The sequence below is a fragment of the Amphibalanus amphitrite genome, unplaced genomic scaffold (assembly GCF_019059575.1).
Source record: "Amphibalanus amphitrite isolate SeventyFive unplaced genomic scaffold, NRLGWU_Aamphi_draft 000941F_arrow, whole genome shotgun sequence".
NCBI lineage: Eukaryota > Metazoa > Arthropoda > Thecostraca > Balanomorpha > Balanidae > Amphibalanus > Amphibalanus amphitrite.
Genome location: NW_024882435.1, coordinates 207,238 through 231,094, shown reverse-complemented (window position 1 = coordinate 231,094; position 23,857 = coordinate 207,238). Strand labels below are relative to the sequence as shown.

Genomic DNA, 23,857 nt, shown 5'->3' with positions numbered 1-23,857 from the left:
CATCGTGTTCCTCTCGTCGAGACGCGTCGAATGAACTATAAGTTGACCTTGAAAGGTCAACTTGAAAATTTGACCTCAGGTCAAGGTCATGACCTGACCGGAAAAGGTCATGTTGCATATCAGTCGATCTGCAACGTCGAGCCGAACACATCTAAGGCGTTTTCAGCGCTCTAGGACGCCTCTATCAGAAGTTATTAGCGAAAAACTGTTAGATTCTGTTCGTGACCTGAGATGACCTCGGGGACATAACGAGAGGTCACGGTTGCCATTTTCTGGTTCAGTGTGTCAATTTTACCTACATCTCGATGTTTGAGAGTGTCTAGAATGGCGTTCGTGCAAAACAGACGCTTTTCAATTTTCTCCCATTGACTTATAATGGAGAGGCCGCAAAATTGACCTGACCTTAGGTCACCGATATCAAAATTCCGAGATATACATTTTATAGATACTGTTGCTCTAATCAATCGCTGAAAGTTTCAAGGCAATCGATCAATCGGTGTAGCTATGACGAGCATTCTTATTTTTTCTGAGGTGAGGTCACTTGGCGTGACCTGGTGACCTGACCTAAGGCGACCTGGGTCTGAAATTTTCACAACATGTGCGGAAAAGATGTACGAACAGGTGTGCCAAAAACGGCGGCGCTCCGCGCCGCCGTTTTAGAGATATCTGCGAAAAACGGCAGGGGGGGGTGTTCAAACACCCCCCCCCCGGCCCGGCGCGGGTTATTAAACGTTGATCCTTACCTTCCGATGTGCGTAGCAAGGTCGGCCTTTGATCTGACTTCACAGTTTTTCCACCAGTTGTCTTGTGGAGGACGTGAGTTTAGCAACAACAAAAAACAAAGGTACCTAATGAAAAAGTTAAAATTCTAGCCTTTGCAGTTTCGCCTGCAACGGGGCACCATTCATCACTGCAGGCTTCGCAAATGCAGTCAGCTTCTGTCAGGGCATGCATAGGCGGCGGAACAGGGAGGGCACCGGGGCACCGTGCCCCCTTTGATTTTGGCATTTTAACATTGGCCCTATGGGCGTTGCATGGAAAGAATGGGACCAAAAGTCGGCAGTGCCCCCCCCCCCCCCTTAATTGAGGGTGTTCCGCCGCTACTGAGCGCATTGCTTCTTAGCGTTAACCCTCATTCATATACCTAACTGACGTGGCAGTTACTTTCTAACTTCACAAAAATGTGAAAATGGTGCCAGAAATCGTTAAAATAGGAGACACTCGGCCGCGGTTACGTTCCACTGAGAATTTGCGAATCAACGCTTATCGCTCTACGAGAATTCTATTTTTGTGCATTCAGCCTTCCCTCAGGGAGTTCGTTTTCGCCTCAGCGCACATGAAGCAGCTTCCGGCCATCGCATTTGGCAACTGCACCGACCGCAGACCACCGGGCCTGCGGCGGCGAGCGGCAGCGAGCGGCGGCGGCGGCGGCGGCGGCGGCGGCGGCGGCGGCGAGCGGCGGCGGCGGCGGCGCAGCGGCGCGGCGGGTCAAAGTCCCGGTTACTGCCGCGGGACCGGCCGCAGAGCGGCGCCGCCGCCGCCACCTGCATGGATAGAGGGAATGGAAGAACAGATAGGCGTCTGACAGGTGTCTGTCGGCCCCGACAGCTGTCACGGGCCACTCAACTCGCACGCTGAGCGGCAAGGGACACACGGCGGCCAGGGAGACGGCCGGGAGCTCAGCGCTGAGCTGGCTCGGCAGTCGTGACGGTCGCCGTGTTCTGAAAACAGTAGGACGAGTTGTGGTGGTCTTCCGGGATTGTGCAGACTCACGAAATTGTTTCACTGCTCATGTGAGCTTACTTCAGATGCTTGTTATAAAGAGCTTCTGGGCTATACTGCTCTCTCAAAGTAAGCCGAAAAGCTGTCGTTAGTGGCAGTGCCTTAACCGCATTCGCGTGAAAAAAAGTTTAATCCCCTGTTTTCGCCAACATTATTAGTCGCCATCTCCGCGTCCATCATGATCTTCCAATTCTCTTTGCCCTGTCCCAGTATTTTCCCTCCGTCTCTCCCTCCACTCATGTCTCTGCGTCTCCCTGTCTCCGTTTCTGGCCCGCCCGCTAGCATTTGCCGGTCGGTGCATCGCCCCCTGACCCCGCCCTCTCGGCGTCTTCATACCCGGCTGAGTTTGATTGCCGCCCGGGCCCCGTTCCGGCGCGTGGCGCAACTCATGAGCCGGTGCACCTGCCGCGCTGCTCAGTGGAGGAGCCGGGGCCGACAACCCCCGAGCTCACCCGGTGAGACTGATTCCCTTCGGTCTCTGAAGCGGAACGCACAGTCGCGCAAGGCGACTCAGGTAAACACTATACTTTGGGTTGTGGCGTTCTTATTGAAACTGTATGAGTACAAACTGAGTGCGGGATACCATTGAGCATCAACTACCACAGTCATTGGCCTTGCCTGCACAAGACATTATATCTACTGGGTATTTTTAATGTAGTTTATCTCACAAGGATTTCCTGGAATACATGGTCGAGGGTGTTCCCAAACTTATTTGACCGGCGCGTTACTTGTTTACTACCGTGATCAGCCCCACCCAACCCACTGAACGAAACTATAACTGGCATTAGATCTCAGGAATTGCCTGTGAGTTAATTTTTACCACAAACAAGACAACGTGTTTTCCCAGAATTACCATGCGCCGCTATAGCGGGATTGCAGATTTGGCTTCCAGTTCTGGCCACATCTTCCCTCCTTCCCATAAAGCTCGGAAGCGCTGGCGGTCCGGTTAACTGTTGACGTGAAGATTATCGCCAGTAAATCATTATCGGGACAAGTCACCGTGAAAGTGGCGGTCGCTGCAGGCTGCTCGGACGGGGTGTGAGCCGGTGCAGGCGGGATCCAGCGCGGCGTACCCCGTGTTTACCTAGCTGCGGTAAAAACCGGCCTCGGCCGCCGACCGGCGCCGGACCGCAGCGGCGCAGAACACGGCCGCACGTGAGCCGCTGCGTGCAGACGGCGGAGGCCGGGCAGAGTAGACACGGCCGTATTTGTCTACAGACTGTCGAATACCTAACACTGGTTTCAAAACCCCTGAATCTCTCGTTCGAAACTTGTTTTGACGCTTTTTTCTGTTTGGGAATAATTGATCGGCTCCGTTTAGAGATTGACGCAGTTTTGCCCATTGTCAATTAGAGCGATCCAAATTAACGAGCCGAATCGAAGCCGAGACCACTGCAGGGCCCTGCAGCTGGAAAAAAGCTGGAATGCCAAGCATAGAATGTCAAAGAATGCTAGGATCAAAAACATTTCGAGACAAAACTAGTGGCGCCGTTTCTCTCCAAACCCCAAGAATACCGTTTGCATGAGACGGCTGCATCGATGATTCCTCATTCCACAACCGAAATATTCCACCCATGTCACCAGACACACCTTTAAAGCCCCGGGCGTCTCGATATTCTCATTGGATATACAGTGTCGATAGCGTTACGACACCCGGCCGCTTAGCTCCTCTCCAAACAGGTAACCTTTCCTGTCACCCCTTACGCAATTCACTGCCCAATTCAGGAACACACAGTCCGCGATTGGCCAACACATGGGCGCACATAGTCGGGCGGTGAACGATTGGCTCATATTTCACACACCTTAAATTTGAACATTGGCAAGTGGTTGTCAATCACCTATTGACAAGCCTGTGACTGTGTTGGCTAAACCTATATCCATGTTCCCATGACTCTAGGCTATCTAGTAACCGATGGTTATTGAGCGCTGCTGATGAGCTGATGGATGGTTACTAAGACGGTTATAACCGAAAAAGATGTGAAAACAAACAAATCAAACCTAAAAGCACGGTACATTACGACTAATAAATCAATGTGACATGGTGCAAAATTTCCTAAATTGATTAAATGTTTAATCTGAATGCGAGGCGAACTAAAAAAGTACCGTTTCCTCTGTGGTTGTTTACACTATTTGATATTCATTATACCTTATTTATAACATGCCTCGCTTCCATCTCGCAAATGACACATCCGCTGTGAAATCGCTGTGATGAGCCAGCTCCAGGCCTGAATAATGATAATTTACATTTTACTGAACAAATGACCGATATAAAACGTGATCCAGAGCACTGATATAACCACACAGTTCAAAGTACCGCCTTCGCCGACCTCTCACGCCCTGGTACTCACCACAGAGCACTGTGACCTGAAAACGGGTCTGTCGGAGCCGCGACCACAACCGCGCCGTCTTCCGCAGCTTTTATTGCCACGAAGCTCCAGCCGTGCTCCGCGCAGAGTCGCTAGTCTGTGGGCCCCGGCCCAACGAGTCTGATGAACCAACAATCAGCATGTAGCATAATACCGAAGTCTGAAGTTCTATGCCCTATCAAACTGTCAGACCAGTTAGGTTCCCGCCAGCGAGCACAGACAGACATCATGTGTTTTGACATCATGACAGTCAGACATGTGCTCGTGAAACATTCAGCCGAACTGCACAGAACAAATCCACTTGTTCGTTGTCCCGACCCATCGAATGGCAGAGAACAAGCCCGCCTGATGAGTTGCTGAGAGCCGTTCAGCCTTGACCGACAGCCTCTCCCAGCGTCAGCTGCACGGCCCGTGCCGTCTGACCGCGCATTGGCGATAATCAGACGACAGTGGAGAGTGGAGAAGACACCCAAATGTCACCGGTCGAACCAATGGTCACCAAACACCTGTGAATGGCATCGATGGATGCTCGGAGAGAGTAGAAGAGGTCAGCAATACCAGGGTGAAATCCAAGAACTTGCACACGGGAATCTGGGACAGTGGTCAACACATGCAGAGACGTCTTCGATGCATGGGAAATGCAGCTGTATCTTCGATACATGGGAAATTCAGCCACTGGAACTCGATCTCCCTGTGTCTTTTACGAGAGATTCAGTTATATACCGAACCTACTAATGGTTTCCCTAGTGGTCTCAAGGAGCGAAGAGAAATGCTTTCTCTGACAGCAAATGCAATCCAAACTATATAGTGATATAGACGACACTGCTCTCTGCATTGTCATTTCATTGTCATTGAAAGGCCTATCATGACGTGAAACGTGAGAAACAACAATGACTCCACATAAAAATGGAAGCCTAGGTCATTTCTGGACTCGTGCCTTTTCAGTACCGTGAACTCTGTGCCACCATCCGCGGTTGGCGATAAACAATTCTTTTGTGCCTTTTTTGCTCTGGTCTGGTTTAGCGAGGTAAAATTTTCGTCTTGACTACACACTATTATTCAATGCCTCTTCTCTCACCGCAAATCGTCACCGCACGGCGTCATCTCGTCATCAGATGGGCGTCATCACGCCATTAGGGCGTCATCGGACCAAATTGGACCCACCGCGACCGTCCAGACCGCCCTGTATTAAGTGACGATCGCACGGCCAGCGGTACATTTGTGGTCATTTTGGTCTGGTGCCGGCCGGGATGGCTCTTTCACAATGGTGGTGGGGGTGTGGCCCAGAGGAGGGCTGTCATCCGAGGTGACACCATCCGTGTGAATGGACTTCGGGCGATGGCCGAGAGAAGGAGTACCAGGCGCGGACAGCGTCCGACACCGTCTAAAGAGAACGTGAAAGCATGCTTTGCGGTACCATCCACTCTGCAATAGTGGTTAGGATTGCACTTTTACACACTGGGTTTGGTGAGAGGGAGTCGCCTTAGGGATGAAGGAATTCCCTGGCTCATGATAATATACCTGTCCGAATGGGTAGGGAACTATCGCAACAGCTAGTTGCTAAATAGACGTTCACGGTTTGCAAGTCCCGTGTTGGTTGAAATTAACAAGTTTACCTGGCTGTGCACTTGCAGCTGTTGTCTCAATATCATCTGGTCTGTGAAGACCATCTTGATTGTCCAGTCCTCACCTGGTTATATCCGCAGCGATTCTGTACTTCATGACACATTGTTTCGGACAGCTGATGATTCCACTGCCTTGATCAGTAACCTCGTGTGCCGTATGCATATTGCATGAGTTAACTGTCGCGTCCTAGTAGCACTCACTGACAAATGTCCCCTTTCGACAGGTGTCACCGCCGACACGGTCCGATGGGAAACCACCACTCGCAGTCGGCCACTGAGCTCGGTCCAGGATGGTCCCGGACCATCCCGAAGGAGAGGACCGCCGGTCGTCTGCTCGGCTATGGAAAGACGCCGGCGCTCCAGCCGGCAGTGAAGGTGAGTGCTGAGAGATAACTACTCGGTAGTTGGTGAAAGCATATAAGGAAAGACTTGGAAAATCACCAGGTGAGAAAAGTCTCATGCTTCATATCGGGAAAATAAGAACTTCAACCGTTGTCGTTCTCCCAAAATTTAGGGAACTGAAGCCACACATTTTCTATTCGCACTGTGCAGCATCCCAGCTGTGTCAAAGTTAGCCAACCCAACAGGCATACAATTTCTCATCTATGTAGAGACTTCAGCTGACAAGATTCAAGCGTTTCTTAAAAGTGAGTCTGTCTTTTTAGGTTACGTTAGCACCTGTCCAACAGTAGACCCTCACGGTGGCAGTGACGGTACACTGTGGGCCACGTTCGTAAAGTGATGACAACATCATTCCATGTGGCTCACCCTTCACGTTACGAAACGCGGACGTACAAAAACAGCGCGTATCAAGATCCAGCAGCCGCCGATGTATAGAGATACGATAGAGACAGAGCCGCAGATAATATGATAGAAAGCACGCCTTTGCTGACACCACTTACGAGGTGGTAACCGCGTCGCAAAGTGGCAAAACAAGCCACACGAATGTAAAATTGTCCGCCTGTCTGCCAATAATGCAATGAATGACATACAACGTTCCAGCCTTCGAGCTACGCCAGACATCTAGAGGCTAGCGGCATGCCACCGACAGCGCATTGAACGCAGTGTCATAACCACTATGCGTTGGGCGTTTGGTGGGAGGAGCGTAATGAGCCGTTTGCCTTGAATGGTCGGTAATCATTGATAGCGAGAAAACAACATTAATGACATCCAGCTGCGATGATCGGCTGTTGCGCCACGCCCTGTGCTTGTGATCCCACACCCCGGACTGCAGGCCCGCGCCGCCATTATGCATTGTTCAAATGCGGTCACGTTTCGTGCGGGTGTTTGCATATAGACGGTATACGGGCAACGGGGCACGATAGTCGATCGATTAATATGTATGAAGCCTGACGTGAATGCTGCGTCAGTTGACCCCACGGGAACGTTCGATAACATGTTTAATTGATAAGTTACTTGTGATGTTCCACCTTTTCCTCCTAAATGTTTTTCTTTTAAATATTCTTTTCTAATCGCTTAATTTATCTTGATTGGCGTCTTTAATACATAATCCCGCAAAGTCGACTTCATCATCTCAGAAGCAAAAATAACGTTTGATATTCTAACTTAGAATTAAATTAAAACAACAACACAACTAAAAAGCCGTGGCTTCTTAGTTACGTCGGCGCTCAAATCAAATGGTCCTGATTATAAATAATAAATGTTTGCATCATGGTTACCAGTATCCTCATGTTGCTGGCATGAAAATTTTAGTATTTTGGAAACAGCTTTCTCACACAGGCCGTTCTAAGTATGTCACGCGAGTGCCTCACACGCTCCTCTAAATCCAGCGTGAGACAACCGGTCCAAAACAGAAGTGAGCGTCCTATTATTATCCGGTAACGGCCGGGTAGCCGCCCTCCTGGCTCCCTAATCCAGACGGCCGCGCCTCCCATCGACGGTTATCAACTCTCCACGGGAGGATCAGACAGATGACCCTAACCGCTCCTTGGACCACCCAAACTAGCCGGCTGGCCACCGAGGCTGCCGGCCGGGCTGCCACCGGAGCTGCCGCCGGCCAGCCGTCCGGTCCCATTCAGCAGGTCACCGCTCGGCGTCAGCAGGTCATGTGAGTGACCCCGTCACACGGGATGTCCACCGTCACCTCTGACCCCGCACAGAGCCGGCGTCCGGTCGGCCCGGTCAGCTCAGCGCGGATCGGCTTCATAGCAACTTTCAAATTCACACCAAATCCTTCGCATGAAGGTTTGACAACACGACCGGCCAACCGCTAAGCCTGCAGAAGCGCATCCGCTGCCGGCTCGCCCGCACCGCTCAATAGGTTTCTAATGCCGTATCCGGCCGGTTGGGCCCCTCTGTCAGCTCCGGCTCGTCTGTCCGGTTCTCCGGTCCCTCAGTCGGTCAGCGGTGCGGTCTGGGCGGATTCCGCGCGGAACAGCCGCATTCCTTCCGCGCTGGCGGCGACACCTGTTTGTGACCGAGTCGTGCGGTGCGCCGCCGGACCCAATTGTGCGACCGCAGTCGGTTTCCTTATTGGGAGACGGCTTCTGCTCATAAGCCTAGCCGACCTGACATTTGGGGACGGATGCTATCCATGAGTCGCGACGGTTGAACTCCCAGAGCGATGGAGCTGAATTAGAGTCGTACTGAGGTGAATGCCGAGCTTAATGGCACGGCGACACAAAAGACTGCACCATTAGGCGGCCGGCTGAATGTGTATTGTGCTCTTAGTCCACATACGTAATGACTTATTAGCATCTGACTTTCCCAGGCATCCCTGAGAGGAAACCATTCTGTCCAAGTTCTTGACGAGTGTCGTAGTGCGATACTCACGTCAGAAATGTGATGGCGCAGTGACCTGTAGCCTGTAAAAGCGTTTGACATAGCTTGGACTGGCTCGGATTGTATAGGTTGGTGAATATCGCTCGTTCTGATCGCGCACGTTCTTCGTTTCCAGGTGCTGCCCGACCGCGTGCCCGGTCAGAAGCTGCGTATATCAGCCAGTCTGCCGAGCGAGGGCGTGGCCGCGTCCGGTGCGCGACCTACCGGCGACCTGCAGAGGTGAGTCTGACTCCTGACCCCTGACCTTTGACCTCTGACCGGCGCACCGTGGGGACTTTTGCGATCCTAGCACGACATAAGTGGCAAATACGAGTATTTTGATTTCCACTTTCTTTATATGCTTTCTATGCAGAATTGTTCAGTGTATCCGAATCCGACCTTAAATCGCTTTAAAGATGATGACTTATACATCAAAATACGTCACAAAGTGAAGGGTTGCGCTGACTAGCACCGTGCTCCTAGGATAAGGCGAAAAATTACTTGACAACGGAACGCCTGCTCACTCGTTTAATCAAGCACCAATTCGATGTTGCGACATGTTTTTACAATCTGTATTTAACGAGGAAGACGAGCATATGCATAAAAAGTTCGAAAAACAATCCAAAGGTATGATTTTTGAATGAAATGCAAAAATGTTTCTATGCCACTTGTCTCGGAGATTTGACTCGGCAAATCATAGCCTTACAAAGTGAGTTACGCGGTGTTACGTGTGGAAACACATATCAAAATATTCTCCCAAAAATTCTGCATTGGAATCAACTCTTATCTTTTGCCCAATTTTGCCCAAACAGCTACTACGAGACATCAAAGCAGATGATGTCGTGTGGCTCCCAGCGCTCTGCCGCGCTGCCCGGCGCCGCGGCGGTCAGCTGACTGCGGTGTACCGCCGCAGGGGTTACGTGTGGAAACACATATCAAAATATTCTCCCATAAATTCTGCATTGGATTCAACTCTTATCTTTTGCCCAATTTTGCCCAAACAGCTACTACGAGACATCAAAGCAGAAGATGTCGCGTGGCTCCCAGCGCTCCGCCGCGCTGCCCGGCGCCGCGGCGGTCAGCTGACTGCGGTGTACCGCCGCATGAGTAAAGTCGTGCTAGGAGGGGCGAAGTCCCCACAGTGCGGCGGTAACCCGGAGGTGACGCGTCACCCGCGCCCGCCCTGTGTCTAATGCACCTTAGAACGGCCCGATTTAGTGCTCGCGGCAACGAATTGTGTCAGGTTATTGTGAATTAACACCCCCTCTACGCTTTGGTTCGCATCGGCTCACACCACGATAAAAAGCAGAAAAATATGATAAATAGTCTTCTGTGTGTGGGGAGGCGTGAGTGAGTAGGGTTTTTCCAACATCATGTAAATTAATGCGAGATGAGGTGGCGACGGCCGGGCGATCCGTTAAGTTGTGAAACAGAACGGGACGGGTCGGACAGGCCGGGATGGCTCGCGGAGAGGGACGGACGCACGCTCCGACCGGCTGTCAATGGATGACAAACGTGCTCAGACTGCTGAGTAGCGGAGGACCGGGACCGGTCACTGAGGTCCCGTAACGCTACCCATGCCGGCTGGTGGACGGTCAATGGTTAGGGACAGGTGGCAGTGCTGAGATGACTGATCACGTGTACTCTTCCTGGAAAACCACTGTTGCGCCTACATTGAGCAAGAGATTATGCGATATCATCGATAGCGGACATTACACATTGCTTCATCTACCGCTGTTGTAAATCCACCGTAAAAGCGGCAGCCACTTCCGACAACCTCACCGCCAACGCTACCCATCGACAGCGCACCGGTCGCTGGCCGAGCGCTGCGGCCTGGCATGGCGCCCGGCCCGGCCTTTGCCCGTATGTGTGGGCCGAGTCGGGCCGGGGTGGAGCGCTTTGAACTCTACCGAACTGTCTGCGGGCTAGGGCGGGACGAGTCACGCCGCCGGCAAACGCAGGTCGGCCGGTCGTGGCGGCGGCGATCGGGCGAGACCGCGGCAGGCCATAGCTGGGGCCGCGGTAACATGGATGGTAACTACAGTGATAGAGCTGTCGATGGCTGCGATGTGTGAGAATAATGCAGTGGCGATACGGACATTGTGGTAGAGAGATAGCGGCGTGTGGAGCTGAATGTAGCGGGTACAGTTCGATGTTGGATTGATGTGCAGGCAGGATTAGCCAGGGTGGAAAACGGGTTAGCTTTGGTCAAAGGTGGGCTAGCCATGGTAATTGGCGACTTAGCCCAAGTATCAGACGGGTTATCCTGGACTGCGAGGTGGATTATCTTGTGGAGGTGAGATCTTGGAATCTGCTGACCCGGTTAGGTCCTTTCTGTGTGGTTCGCGGTGGTGTCGTTCATGCAGTTCAGTGAATGAATCGTTCCCGAACTTATTATGACGTTTATAACTGCGTAATGTCTGCACGGTTGAGCATTTGACGCCAAACACTACCACACACTAATGCGTGGTTCACACCGGATCCGTAATGACGCCGTAACCGTTACGGCCGTAATGAGCAAGACATTTCTCAAGATTCCCCAAGCATTGCGACTTTTCTAGACGAAGTTGAAATTTGGCAACCAGCCGCCGTAAACTGGCAGCGTCCACCGTACTCGTTACGGAACGTAACAGAAGTTGGGAAAATTGAACTTTTCGGCCCGACCGGCCGCCGTAATGACTTTTGTTGACATGTATCTCCAAAACGGTTTGACTGTTTGATGAGCGGTCTTCTTTGGAGAGGGGATATATCTTTTCTTCATGGAACTGTGCTATCCATAAAAGTCATGAGTGCCTGTTACAGCACGTGGCACGTGCGACGTGAGAGGTTCCAGAAGAGCTCGTCATTTCATAACTCGGGAACGGCTGAAGCGATACAGCTCAAAATTTGTTTGTTGTTTTGGCTGGGTGCACACTACACATCCGGTGACCTTTGAACGGTTTTGAATTTCTTCAGCGCGTGCGCACGTGCACACCCCTTTTTAATATCTCGGGATCTGCTGGGGCGATAGCGCTCATATTTTGTATGCTAGAGGACACCATGTAAATATGAATATTGCACAGGTTGGCAAAGACCTGTGCATGCACGTGCGCACGTGCATGCACTTTTTAGCATGTGGGGATCGGATGGTCCGATAGCGCTCATATTAAGTATGGTGAAAAACACTATGTTTTTAAGCATATTGCACGGGCTGGCAAAGACATTGATTTGCACGTGCGCACGTGCGTACCCCTTTTTCATATCTGTGGATCGGCTGGGCCGATAGCGCTCATATTTTGTATGCTGAATAACACCATGTTCATAAGCAGATTGCACGGGTTGGCAAAGACATTGATTTGCACGTGCGCACGTGCGTACCCCTTATCCATATCTCGGGATCCGCTGGGCCGATAACGCTCATATTAAGCATGCCGAATGACACCATGCTGACCTGCAGCTTGTACTGGTCAGCGAGGGTATAGGCTAGCACGTGCGCACGTGCGCACCCTTTTTCCATAACCGCAGATCAGCTGGTCCGATAGAGCTTATATTAAGTATGCTGAATAACACTATGCATATTAGAAGACTCCACAGGTCAGCGAGCGTATTGGTCTGCACACGTGCGCGTGCTTTCCCTTTTTAATGGCATGTTCCGATTGCTTGGGATTGCATCTTTGGTAGATTAAGCCAAGGTATCGCCGAGCGATTGTGAAGCTTCCAAATGTTGACGAGAGCAGCGGTCTGCTCGTGCGCACGTGCAGACCCTTTGGCCTTTTACCTTAGCTCGAATCAACCTGCCAATAATTATTATTTCTTGTGAGCATGCCCTCAGCGTGTAACGTTCACGGCTTACTTTGTATCTTGTTTGTGGAGTTCTGAGTTCTGAGTTTCATGGAGTTCTGAGTAAACATCACCGGCCATATTGCCTCTGCTACTTGCTAAATTTGATACTTGGACTTGTATATATTGGCAGACGTTTGAATCCACATTGACTCTTGGCAAGCCAATCGAGCAAATGGTATACAATCCAGATTCTGGCGTCCGTTGGTATTCCCATCATCCACGAATAGCAAAGAATGTAAGAAATAAACTTCAGCGTTGACGGGCATAGACATGCCCTCTTGTAATGCAAGAAATAATGCAAGAGTCTCCGTCCAATGTTCTGCCCATCGGCGTTTAATTAACAATGATATGACTCGATACAATTGCAGACCGCTGTCAGAGCAAAATTAACAAATTAAAAGGAAGAGAGTAAAACAAGTCTACATTCTGGCGCTTCAATATTAAAAACAGCTCTTGGCTTTAGTCCATTTTCCGCTTGCCTATAAACAAAATAGAGTTTTGGCGCACTTGCTTCGAACGGTGACGCTCAGCGATGGCAATTCCCGGTGCACACCGAATCCGTAACCATTACGGCGTTACGGCGTCAAAAAATCGAACTACGCATGCGCGTTGCATTGTGCCCTCCACTTTCGAGATATTTTTTAATCGCCACCGTATTCATTACGGAACGTAACGGTCATTACGGATCCGGTGTGAACCACGCATAAGTGAGAAGCATTCCTTCCTACCTGACAATCGGCGACTGCGATAGCGTACCGGATGATAACACAAATCACGGGAGACTGCAGCGCACCACACTTCTATAACACTGCTGTCAGCTTGGAGACTGCAGGGCGACACGCGCCTATAACACCAATGCCAACAAAAGCGGAGACTGCACTACAGTGTGTGCCTATAACACTGAATTGAATGGAGACTGTAGTCTAAGATGCGCCTATCACGGAGACTGCAGTTGGGCATGCACCTATAACACCAGCCAACCAATATGGAGCTGCAATGGAATTTGACCCTATGACACCAGTATCAACGAATATGGAAACTGCAATGCGGCAGTGCCTATAACAATAGTAAGCACGGAGCCTGCAGTGTGCTCATAACACCAGCATCATCTAATGCGGAGACTGCAGTTGATCATGTGCCCATAACACCAGCGTCATCTCATGACGACTGTATTTGAGCATACGCTTATAACGCCATGTAGCCAATCATCACGGAGACTGCAGTTGAGCATATGCATATAACACCAATTCCAATGAATATGGAGACTGCAGCCAAGCATGTGCCTCCGCTTTTGTGTATAACGGTGTTATATATAACACCGTTATACACAAAAGCGGACACGCCTGCGTTGAAGCCTGTGTCTATAACATTGCGTCAATGAGGCTGTGAATTTGGTCTGTAAGAGAAATCGAATATTGGAACTGCAACCAAGGATGCGCGTGTACCATCACTGTTAGCAAATTTTGATTGCGTTGATTGTGCGCAAATAACACCATTCAGCAAATACGGAGAGGGCATAGAATTGGCGCTGGTGGAGTTAGTACTGGATGGCGCTGTGACATTGTCTTGCAGCACGAGACGAAAGCGTCTGCTCAGGACCCCGCCATTAAAGGTCAGTGAAGCGCAAAGCACTGAGAGCCCATGGATGACAGCCCACTTCTGCAAGGGTATCTCCGGAGGAATATTCCGCCACGTCACCAGAGCGAGAGTGAAATTTCACTAGCTTGCCACCCACTACATAAAACGTCATCTTGTTAGTCGCATGCGATGGGGCCATAACCTGTGCAGAGCTTAGCTGAACCTGACGCTTTGCAGAAGAAACTGACTGTCCGCCCCTGTGGCGATCATGAGTCTCTCAACCATTACGACTCAGCAGGATACCTGACAGTAAAACATGGACGCGAAATCCAGCAGGGCGTCACATGAGCCCGTCTCGGATCACCAGCTCCAGAGAAAGTGAATAGAGACGTTCGATGAATAATGCATTGCTCTCTAGACACGCGCACAGATTAATTGGTCTACCTGCCAAAAGGGACTTAATGAAGCGTTTTCTCAAGAAATCACGAGGGCCGCCCCATCTCCCTAGTCGATAGTCTCATTAGTCTTTAACAAGGTCTCTCGTGTATAGATAGAATGGGTAATTGGCTACCATTTACTGGGACATAATGGCCAAACATATTTGACCGGGCGAAAGCATACAGAAACAAGCATTAGAAAAACTCAGCTTTCGGATCTTTTGAACTGCTTCACCTAAACGTCTCTAGAAATAAACAATCGCATCCACAACCACCGAAACATCCACATTTAAAGCAAAATTAAAAGTGTCTGCAAGCCATTCAATTCGCGACCCGTATTAATAACACCCTCCGTCACTAACCCCGGCCACCGACCGGCGCTGGATAGGGTGATCTTCCGGCCCTCCATCACCAAGCCAGCGTGACGCCGCAGCCGTCACGGCACAGTCACCTTGGACTGTGACGTGACGCGCGCCGGAACAGCCGCCGGCGACACTTCCGGCGCGGTAACGTCTCAATCACGGCTCGGTTCTGGTTGAAGGGGTTTCCTCCGACCGTCACATTATACCCCTGCGTATTTCGGGTAGCTGATATGTTTGCGATGCATTTATTGAGTAACTTCCTTTTTCTTATAGTCACCGTGCCTTTTTCAATGAGATGTTTGTATATAGTTGTTATCACACACATACATGCCAGAGATATAAGAGGACACTATTTGCCCACTATGAAGTTATGTTGACCTTTTATGTTCAGGGACTTCATACATACATGACTGGTACGCATATCTTGATTGCTCATAATTATGCTGAATTAAATAGACCAAGCTACAAGCTGAGCGTTCGCCGCGTCGTGTGTACCGATCCTGTTGTAAAAGCCGCGCCGCCTCCACTCCACCTCCGCCTGTGGGCTATCAGCGGCAGGTCGTTACGGTCGAGCTGTCGCCGCCCGAGCGTTATAATGCGGTCTCTATCGTCGGCAGGTCGTGGGCGGTCCATGTCGACGGTGTCACGCTCGATTACCCCCCGATCGTGAGAGCTGCGGCCGGCGCGCGCCCCAGAGCACTTCTCGGCTCACGTCTCGACCGCGGCGCGGTCGCACGTCCCGACACGAGCGCGGATCGAGCGAGTCTGTCAGTCACGACCGGTGATAATACTGGGCTGTCGTTTACGCTGGGCTGCGCACAGCGTAGTTAGCTGCTTCCCGGACCACAGGCGGATGTCCGCTCAAAGCTATAAGACAGCTTCACGAGCGCTCCACGGCAGAAATGTGACAGAGTCCTCTGTTCCAGGTCCGCGCCTCAGGGGCGCAGTCAGAGCAGCCTCCTCCGAGAGGAAGACGAGGATGAGGAAATTATGAGGGCCCACGGCAGCGAACCCGACCTCCGTGAGGTCGGCGGACCTGTGCGGTCTCGCAGGAAGCTCGCACGCGGCCGCGTCTCTCCGGGAGGCCGCAAGATGCGTGCGCCGCCGCCGCCCGAACTGACCCTACCGCCGCCGCCCGGTGAGCCGCCGCCACCTCTGCCGACCTGTGAACAGCCTCAGGCGCCGGCCGGGTCGTCGCGGCGCCGCCTGTTCCGTCCTAACGCCCACCGGCGCCCGGCGGGGGTGCGCCCTCCCCCAGCCATCAGAGCAGTCTCAGAGGACCGGAGCTCGGCTGGAGGAGACGGGGAGAGCGGTGGACGGGCGAGGGCCAAGAGCGTGGACTGCCTGCAGGGAGCGCTGCGACACAGAGGGGAGAGTGTGGAAAGGGACGGCGAGGACAGGGGAAGGACCAGTAGCCTGCCGAGGAGAAGCGCTGAACGAGAGATTCCGCAAGAAAGGTCAAAATCAGTGATGCAGTACCACAGTGAGCTGGATGAATCCCGAGCCACAAGCCGCAGTGAAGGAGCGCTTCAGGCGGTATTCGACCGCGAGGAAAGACGACAAGCGCTACGGCAATCGTGGAAGAATATGGACAGTTCTGCGCGTGACTTCAATGACGAGGGAGGACGTGATAAGGATGACCACCGAATTAAGATTACCGTTGCTGCAAATGATATTCAGGTAGGCGGTGAAGAAAACAAACCGAAGTTAGTCTTCTTCGGAATGGAGAACGCTGCCGCCGCTCCTACAGATAAAATTGTGCCTCAGGAAGGTAGAATATCCGCCCTGACTAAAGTCAAACACAATGAAGAAGTCAGCATCACTGGAGCTCGGGTGAGTTACCGCAGGCCGACCGAGCACCGGAGCGGTTCGGCCAGTCGGTCCACCGCGAGCGGCGAGTCGAATGCCGCTAAGGCGGTCAACCTGCAGCGCATTCCCACACAGAAGCTGAATGACTTTATGAGCACACTGGAGCGCAGCAAGCGTCGCCAGCTGTCGGTCAGCCGAGACGAGATCCTGACCCACTCTCCGGCTCGCAGCTACCGCTCCCAGTCGTCCGTATTCGACTGTGAGCTGCAGCTCGGTACGGAGTCCATCTCGATGCACCTGCGGCCGTCGCTGCCCAAGAAGCAGCAGCAGATGCCGCGATTCTCGCCGCTGGCCGCCTGGAAGAGTCTCCATCTGGACGAGACAGAGAGGAGAGAGTGGCGGGAGGAGCCGCTGACCAAGCAGCCGCTGAGGGAGCAGCTCTGTCGACACCGACCCATCGCCCAGTCGGCCGACTCGGGAATCGGTGGGGACGCCGGCAGCCCGCCTCCCCCACCTTCCCCGCACGCGTCAGCCGTCACGAGGGCTGATACCACCACCAGCAGTGGAGCTGAGGTGCCCCTGGCAGCCTCCTCACCGTCACCGGCACAGCCACGCTGCTGGACGCCCGCGCAGGACCTGGAGGAAGCCAGCAGCGGAGACGACGCCTCAATAACAGCCGCCGAGGCCAGTCAGGGCACTCTCCCGAAGCTAACATCCCGCGGAGGCATGTTCAGTACCCCAGAACGACCTCGGACTGGCGACGCTCGAAGCGGAACTGGTGCCACCGTCGGCGCAGCGACTGCCGATCGGTCGTCAAAGACGAGCTCAGACCAGCCGGTTCAGTCTCCAACGGTGTCCCTCGACCAAAACTGGTTGCTAAGTCGGTCCGTTCCCAGCTCGCTGAACGCTGATGGTGACGCAACCGACGCTCCGTCTCGCTCTGACACCGGGCGGCACGTCATGTACCTGCCGGAGTACCACTCGATGCGCGTGGAGCGTGGTCGCTCCATCTCCCCCCACGGTCGAGATGTGCCGATCACCGGTCTGTGGGACTCGCGAGGTACCAGCGCCGACCGCGGGACACCGGACAAACCTCCTCGGAACGCTCCGTCCGCCGGCGGCCGGCGCAAGTTCGCCTTCCAGAGCACACTTCGACTCATCGAGAAGAAGAAGCTGGAGTCACAACTGAGCCGAGAGGCGGAGGAGAAGGAGCGGCGGCGCAGGGAGGAGCAGGAGGCGATGCAGAGGGTGGAGAGGGAGTTCCTGCAGAAGCGGCGAGGGGAGAGCCGGTCGGTGGAGCGGCACCGGCTCGGAGTCTCCCAGCTGGAGTCAGACGGGGAGCGGGCCGCCACCGCGCCAGCCGAGCCGCCTACTAGTTCTGATGTCACCTTCTCCGGATCGGACAGCGACCGTGGCTTTAGCTCGCACAAGGAGTCGGCGCAGTCGAGTCCGCGCAGTGTGGGCGGCGTGCCGCTGCCGCAGTTTCAGCTGCCGGCGGGCGGAGCGCCGGGCCGCGCGGACCCCTACTGGGACGACTCTGAGCCGCCCGAGTGTCCCCCGCCCGACTACAACAGCCTTCCGCCGCTGCTCGACCAGCACCCCATCTCACTGCCGCCCCCAGAACAGCCGCTACCGCCGCCGGCAGAGAGGGTAACCAAACCGTCCAAATCAGACCGGCCGCGTCTGCTCTCCGGGGTTCGAAACTGGCTGCGGGGACGGCGGGACGGGGCGAACATGGCCCGTGTGCGCCGAGAGGAGCCAGAGGGCCAGGCCGAGTCCAGTCCGGACCGACAGCTCGGGCCCAGCAGGGATACGACCGAGTCGCCGCGCTGGGGGCACGACGCCGGCGGCAGACAGCGCCTGCACAAATCGGCCGAACGACTGGTGAGTATGTAGATAATAACTGAAATTGGAAGGACGTGATCGGAAGCTGCGTATCCCTACCACATACTTTATTTTGCTCGAGAATATGCTTGATAACGACTTTATCACGTTTTCACATTAGTTCTATTTCTCGTTAGAATTCGCAAGATTGCAGTGCATTTATTCATGTTTATAACTGTACGAAATTAAAAACGGTTGACTGGAGCTGATGAACTGAGCAGTTGTGGAATAAGCCACAATACCATGGAGCGTCTCACACTATTCTCGCTCCACCACAGGCGAGCAGTTCGACCGAGTGTAGCGGCGACCGGCCATCGGCCGTCTCGCCTTCCGACTCTGCGGGACGCCACCCGAGCAGTGGCTACGACTCATCACCTAGTCTGGGGCCGCCCAAACGGTCCGCTGGCGCGGCCAAACGGCTCACACACGAGCTGGCGGATCGCCACCAGGAGAGGAGGGAGTACCGCGACTACAGGAGTCCCGTGACGCGGTACCGGTACAGGACCAGGTGAGCACTGGGTACTCGTACCAACAGCAACAGGGTAATGCTAAATTATGGACGTGAACCTTTTGGAAACGGTGACAGGAACGTTCGCTTAGACCCGGTTGAACGTTGTGCTGCTGTCGTGGGATTTTACATTACATCACTCTTTTATATTTTTTCGAGTGCTAGCCGTCTTGCTTTTGATGCACCACACTTAATTATTTATGGCTTAAATATAAATACGCCGTTTTCAGGAGCCCGGCCACGCCGGACGGGATCAGCCCCAGTCGACAGAGCGGTCGTAAGACGCCGACTTCAGTGTACAGCGAGCCGCAAAACAAGGCCAACAGGCGGCCCAGGTCACCCGCAGGTCAGTGTAAGTCAGGTCAGCAGGTCAAGTCAGGTCAGGTGAGGCCAGGTCAGGTCAGGTGAGGCCAGGTCAGTTGAGGTCAGGTCAGTCGAGGTCAAGTCCTTAGGTCTGGTCAGGTCAGTCAGTCATCCGCAAGTCATATCATAGGACGAATAAACAAGCAGACGGCAGTGATTCCGGATGAACCTCTTGAAGCTGGTCGGTGCCCTAAATATTTCGCTTGCTTAGTATTCATTCGGGTTACAGTTTCGGGCTCCTTCGCATTCCACAGCTGTTTGAATCAAACATTACTACTTGCACTAACATCCGCAGTGACTCGACAGACTCGTGAAGGAATTCGAGCCATCATGCTTTTGACAAGGAAACCGAGCTGTCGCGATTTACTCTGCTGGATAGGGCTAGCCTTTGAGTGCCTGGTTTCTATTTGTAACTGAACTGTGTACCTATGATACGTGCCCCTTCGCCCGGTCTGTTGAGAAGCGTAACTGTTGCCCCCCCCCCCCCCCCAGCCCCGTCTCGTAGAAGGGGTACACGCAAAGTTTTCTGTTATTAACCCTACCCTCTCCGCATCAGGTCCAGTCGAGTCACAACGCGAGGTGAACCCCTCGCATCCCGTGATCTCGCACGGAAACTACCGGAGGGCGTTCGCCCGTGGGTCTGCCGGTCCGCCGCCTCCCGGTCCGCCGGAGAGGAACTGTAGGACACCCACCAGTCTGATCGGGGCAGAGAGCTCCAGGGCAGCCAGGTGAGAGGACATCGGAGAGAGGAAGGGAGGGAGAGAGAGAGGGGGAGAGGGATGAAGAGAGAGAGGGAGAGAGAGAGAGAGAGGAGAGGGATGAAGAGAGAGAGAGAGAGAGAGAGAGAGAGAGAGAGATAGAGAGAGAGAGAGAGAGAGAGAGAGAGAGAGAGAGAGAGAGAGAGAGAGAGAGAGAGAGAGAGAGAGAGAGAGAGAGAGAGAGGAATGGGAGCGGAGAGAGTGAAAGAGAGAGAGAGAGAGAGAGAGAGAGAGAGAGAGAGAGAGAGAGAGAGAGAGAGAGAGAGAGAGAGAGAGAGAGAGTCAGGGAGATGAATAGATATGAGAGACAGATGAAGGGAGGGGGAGAGAGAGGGAGAGAGAGGGGGAGAGGCGTCACCACACGAGCGAAACTGATGAACGGTCGCCATTTATCGCTGGCTATGAAAGTATCGGTTTAAGTATGGGAATGTATTGCCGATTTATTAGCGCACGGGAACATCTTGTGCGGATATTTCTCACAATGAATGGCCGGACGTCGGTGTTCCCAGCATTATGGGACGCGTCATTGCACATTCCTCCAACCTCCAGCGTCCGTGTTCGGCCCTTGTTCCCAGTTCTTCATACTTGTCCTTGAATGTTGCATAAACCACATACATTCGCTAGCAGTTCGCACGTGCACGTCTGATGCCTATCGACAAAGCATTAATTTGAAGAAAGCGGAAGGTATAGCACGCAATCATCAGGCTATCGCACGGTGTCATCTTTTAATAGGGCTACTCAGAACTTCAACAGACCACCGGTCTTCAATGGCCGTCGCCTCTCGTCCCAGCCGATTATAATCATCTTCCACTGAAAAGAAGTCGTAACCCGCGGGTGATATTACGTGGCCATGTGACGCAATAAGGAACTTCACTACGGGAGAAGATATCGGGGCGGCGCCAGGGACTCACGGAGAGATACGATGTCTCGGAAAGGCGTTCGTTAGCCGTCTGTAGATCGTATCGTTTCCAGACATAAGATAGTCGGCCGTTAACATTCCCGGCGAGGACGGGTTCAGATGGCTATGAACCACCCGGCGAAAGTGTCGGAAGAGTACGATCTGCAAGTGAAAGTGACGGCCGACACCGTCGGACAAACTCACTGCAGCGAGAGTGGGCTGTTTGAACACGGCCCGCGCAGGAATGCTGATTGTTACGATAGCCCCGGGAGGAGTTTTATTCATCAATGGGACGGCGGTGGACCTACCCCGGTGAAACCTGCTCATGATGCGGCGACTCTGGGACACGGTGACATTGCATAAATTCAACAACACGACCTGATGCAAGCTGATTGCTGAGGACTTGTAGAGGATTATACTGCAGGTGACCAGTGATCTTCATTGAGGTCCCGTCATGACATGACAACTGCGTGTCTGCCACCTGTATGCTATAGCCTACCCTGTAGCCCTCAACCCACCCCTCCTCAGTTCTAACTTCCCCCTTTTTCCGGCAGGTTCGGGCCGCGACTGCAGAACTTCCAGCGGAGTCGCTCGCACCACGAGCTCCACTTCCGCGGCTCGCTGGCTCCGGCCGCCCCGTCGCACCGATACGCCGTGTCCCGGGGCCGCAGCGAGGAACGATTGGACGCCGGAGGCTGGCCCGTCCCGCCGCCCCCCGCCCGGCCGCCGCCGCACCATCTGATGCACCCCAGGGTAGGTCACGAGCGGAGCTAGGCCACCCACAGCGCAGGGCGGTAGGTGGCTCGTTGAATGGGCATTATCTTCTCTCGGATTGAAAACCATGCTGTTGCTTTCTGGACTACCTGAATAGGAGCGTATTGAGAGGCGGAAAATGACTATATCGCATGCACTTCGGGGACAACTCAGTCTTTGGCGGCTTGGCCGATGGCCAGTTGATTCATAATGGAGCGTAGACAAGTTAACATAAACAATGGGCTAGCTCATCAGCCCGTCTAAAGTAGCACCTGCAACACAGTATAGCATGCTGACGTGGAGGTCTCTGATCGAGCAAATGATACCCGGCATCGCGAAATTCGAGCAGCAATGACATTTGCCGTATGAGGGCTCACTGCCGAGTGCCTAGCTCGGAAAGCTTTGTGGGTCAAAGGACGTGTCCCCTTCCCCACCACCACGAGAAGACTCTGACCTAAAATATGAGTATACCCCTCTCTTCTCTCAACCTCCACCTGACGACTTTAGTCCACCATCTGACGTGCTGTCCCCCACTGCGCCGCAGGGTTACGTGCCGCGCTACATCAACAACAGCCCAGCCCGGTACGCTCACGGAGTGGAGCACAGTCTGCTGAACCCCGGCCACAGGCCGCTGGCGCTGCTGCCGCCCCGGCCGGCCTCAGCCTTCCAGGCCTGAGCATGCAGGGGCGCCAGCCCCGGCAGTCCAAGTCATCCAAGCTCAATTCCAGAAAGCCAGAGTCTGCACCGAGAGGAGCTAGCCTGAGCTGGGGTGGTCTTCAACCTACGCTTGGAGTGCGATTGAGCAGCTGAGCTGCAGCCGAGTCGAGTCGGGGTGGTACGGTACGGAATGCATGGACCACGGATGGTAGTTGAATGGTTGTGCGAGTTGAACAGGGGCTGAGGCAGCAGTGTTGAGATCATCTGGTCACCAGTGTAGGTGTAATCGCGTTGTTACAGAACAGACGCAATATTTATGTGTCCATTGAACCCGAGATACTGCGATCCGGCAGCTCATCCTACAGTGGCGACATCTACCACAATCTGTAACGGATCGCAGGTGCCACCTGGCGGCAGCAGTGGGGAGCATTTAGATGCCACCGGCCTCAGTCTGAGACTGACTGACATGGAAATGATTGGGTTGGTTGACGTTGGTTTTGTGCAAGATAGATGCAGTCAGCTGCGTGATACGATTTCCATGTGGTGCTAGGATAATGTGTGTCCAAGTGATGGCTAATGGTATAGCGATGACACACTGTTTTTGTACTTTGTAAGGAGTTACTCGCTCCTATACGCCGATGTAGGTGCCGAGTGCTCACTGTTAGACTGCACTGGGCGTTTGTTTTTGGTAAAATTATAAACATTGTTTGCTGCATTGCCAGAGTTACGTCGCATGCTCGGGGAACATTAAGTGTATGCCAGCTTTCCACTGTTTCGCACGATGATGGGTACTAACTTTTTTACTATAAATATTTTAAGTGCTTTCAGAGTGGCCGCAAATGCTTGAGTCGTGTACTTTATCAAGGCACAATGCGTACCCAGCATGTTAATAAAGTTTCGTGCAATGCTAGCAGCTGGTTGAAAATGAAATGTCACGCTCGTTGTTAATAACCCAAAATGTAAATAGTTTGGATACGAGAGGTCCTATAGGCGAATTTTGCTGTCACATAGGCCCAATGCAAAATACAAGTATTTAACAATAAGGAATCAGTTGTTTCCGATATGTTCAAGAGGCCTCAGAGGGCGCTGTAGCGGCAGAGTGCAACAGAGAAACCTACAAAAAAGCCTAACCTCTCCTAACGCGTACTTGCGTCATGCTTACAGATGGCGTTCTCGTAAGGCAGGCTGGAAGCACAGAGGCACACCCGCTCTCATTTGCTTCCAGCCAGCGTTACGAGAACGCCCTCTGTCGACGCGGTGCTACACTAGACTGTTCAGTGCGTCCCCTTCCAGTCTACTGCTGCCGAAAGCGAGTGCAAATGTCATGACGCAAAAACCATTATTGGTCACCATTGGTGCCCTGCTGAGGGCGATTCATTGCACAGTTCAGTGCCCTTTTGAATCCTCAATTATTCTGTTAAGTCAATCGCTTTAGCAGCAGTATGCAGCAGGGAAGCAGGACACACTGAACAAC

The 23,857-nt window shown here is 53.1% G+C and overlaps 1 protein-coding gene across 1 annotated transcript in view; it reads left to right on the top strand.

Annotated features, from left to right (window-relative positions):
• LOC122368359 (serine/arginine repetitive matrix protein 2-like) overlaps nucleotides 1–23,430 on the top strand; it is a 32,698-nt gene extending 9,268 nt beyond the window's left edge. Inside the window, exons 2-9 of the mRNA XM_043342228.1 lie at nucleotides 5,998–6,148; nucleotides 8,691–8,794; nucleotides 15,680–18,446; nucleotides 18,725–18,954; nucleotides 19,185–19,300; nucleotides 19,874–20,045; nucleotides 21,528–21,726; nucleotides 22,271–23,430. Of these exons, the coding sequence (XP_043198163.1) occupies nucleotides 6,020–6,148; nucleotides 8,691–8,794; nucleotides 15,680–18,446; nucleotides 18,725–18,954; nucleotides 19,185–19,300; nucleotides 19,874–20,045; nucleotides 21,528–21,726; nucleotides 22,271–22,402 (3,849 nt within the window). The 5' untranslated portion in view covers nucleotides 5,998–6,019 and the 3' untranslated portion in view covers nucleotides 22,403–23,430. The remainder of the gene's footprint in view (nucleotides 1–5,997; nucleotides 6,149–8,690; nucleotides 8,795–15,679; nucleotides 18,447–18,724; nucleotides 18,955–19,184; nucleotides 19,301–19,873; nucleotides 20,046–21,527; nucleotides 21,727–22,270) is intronic.
• Nucleotides 23,431–23,857: the final 427 nt, after the last annotated feature.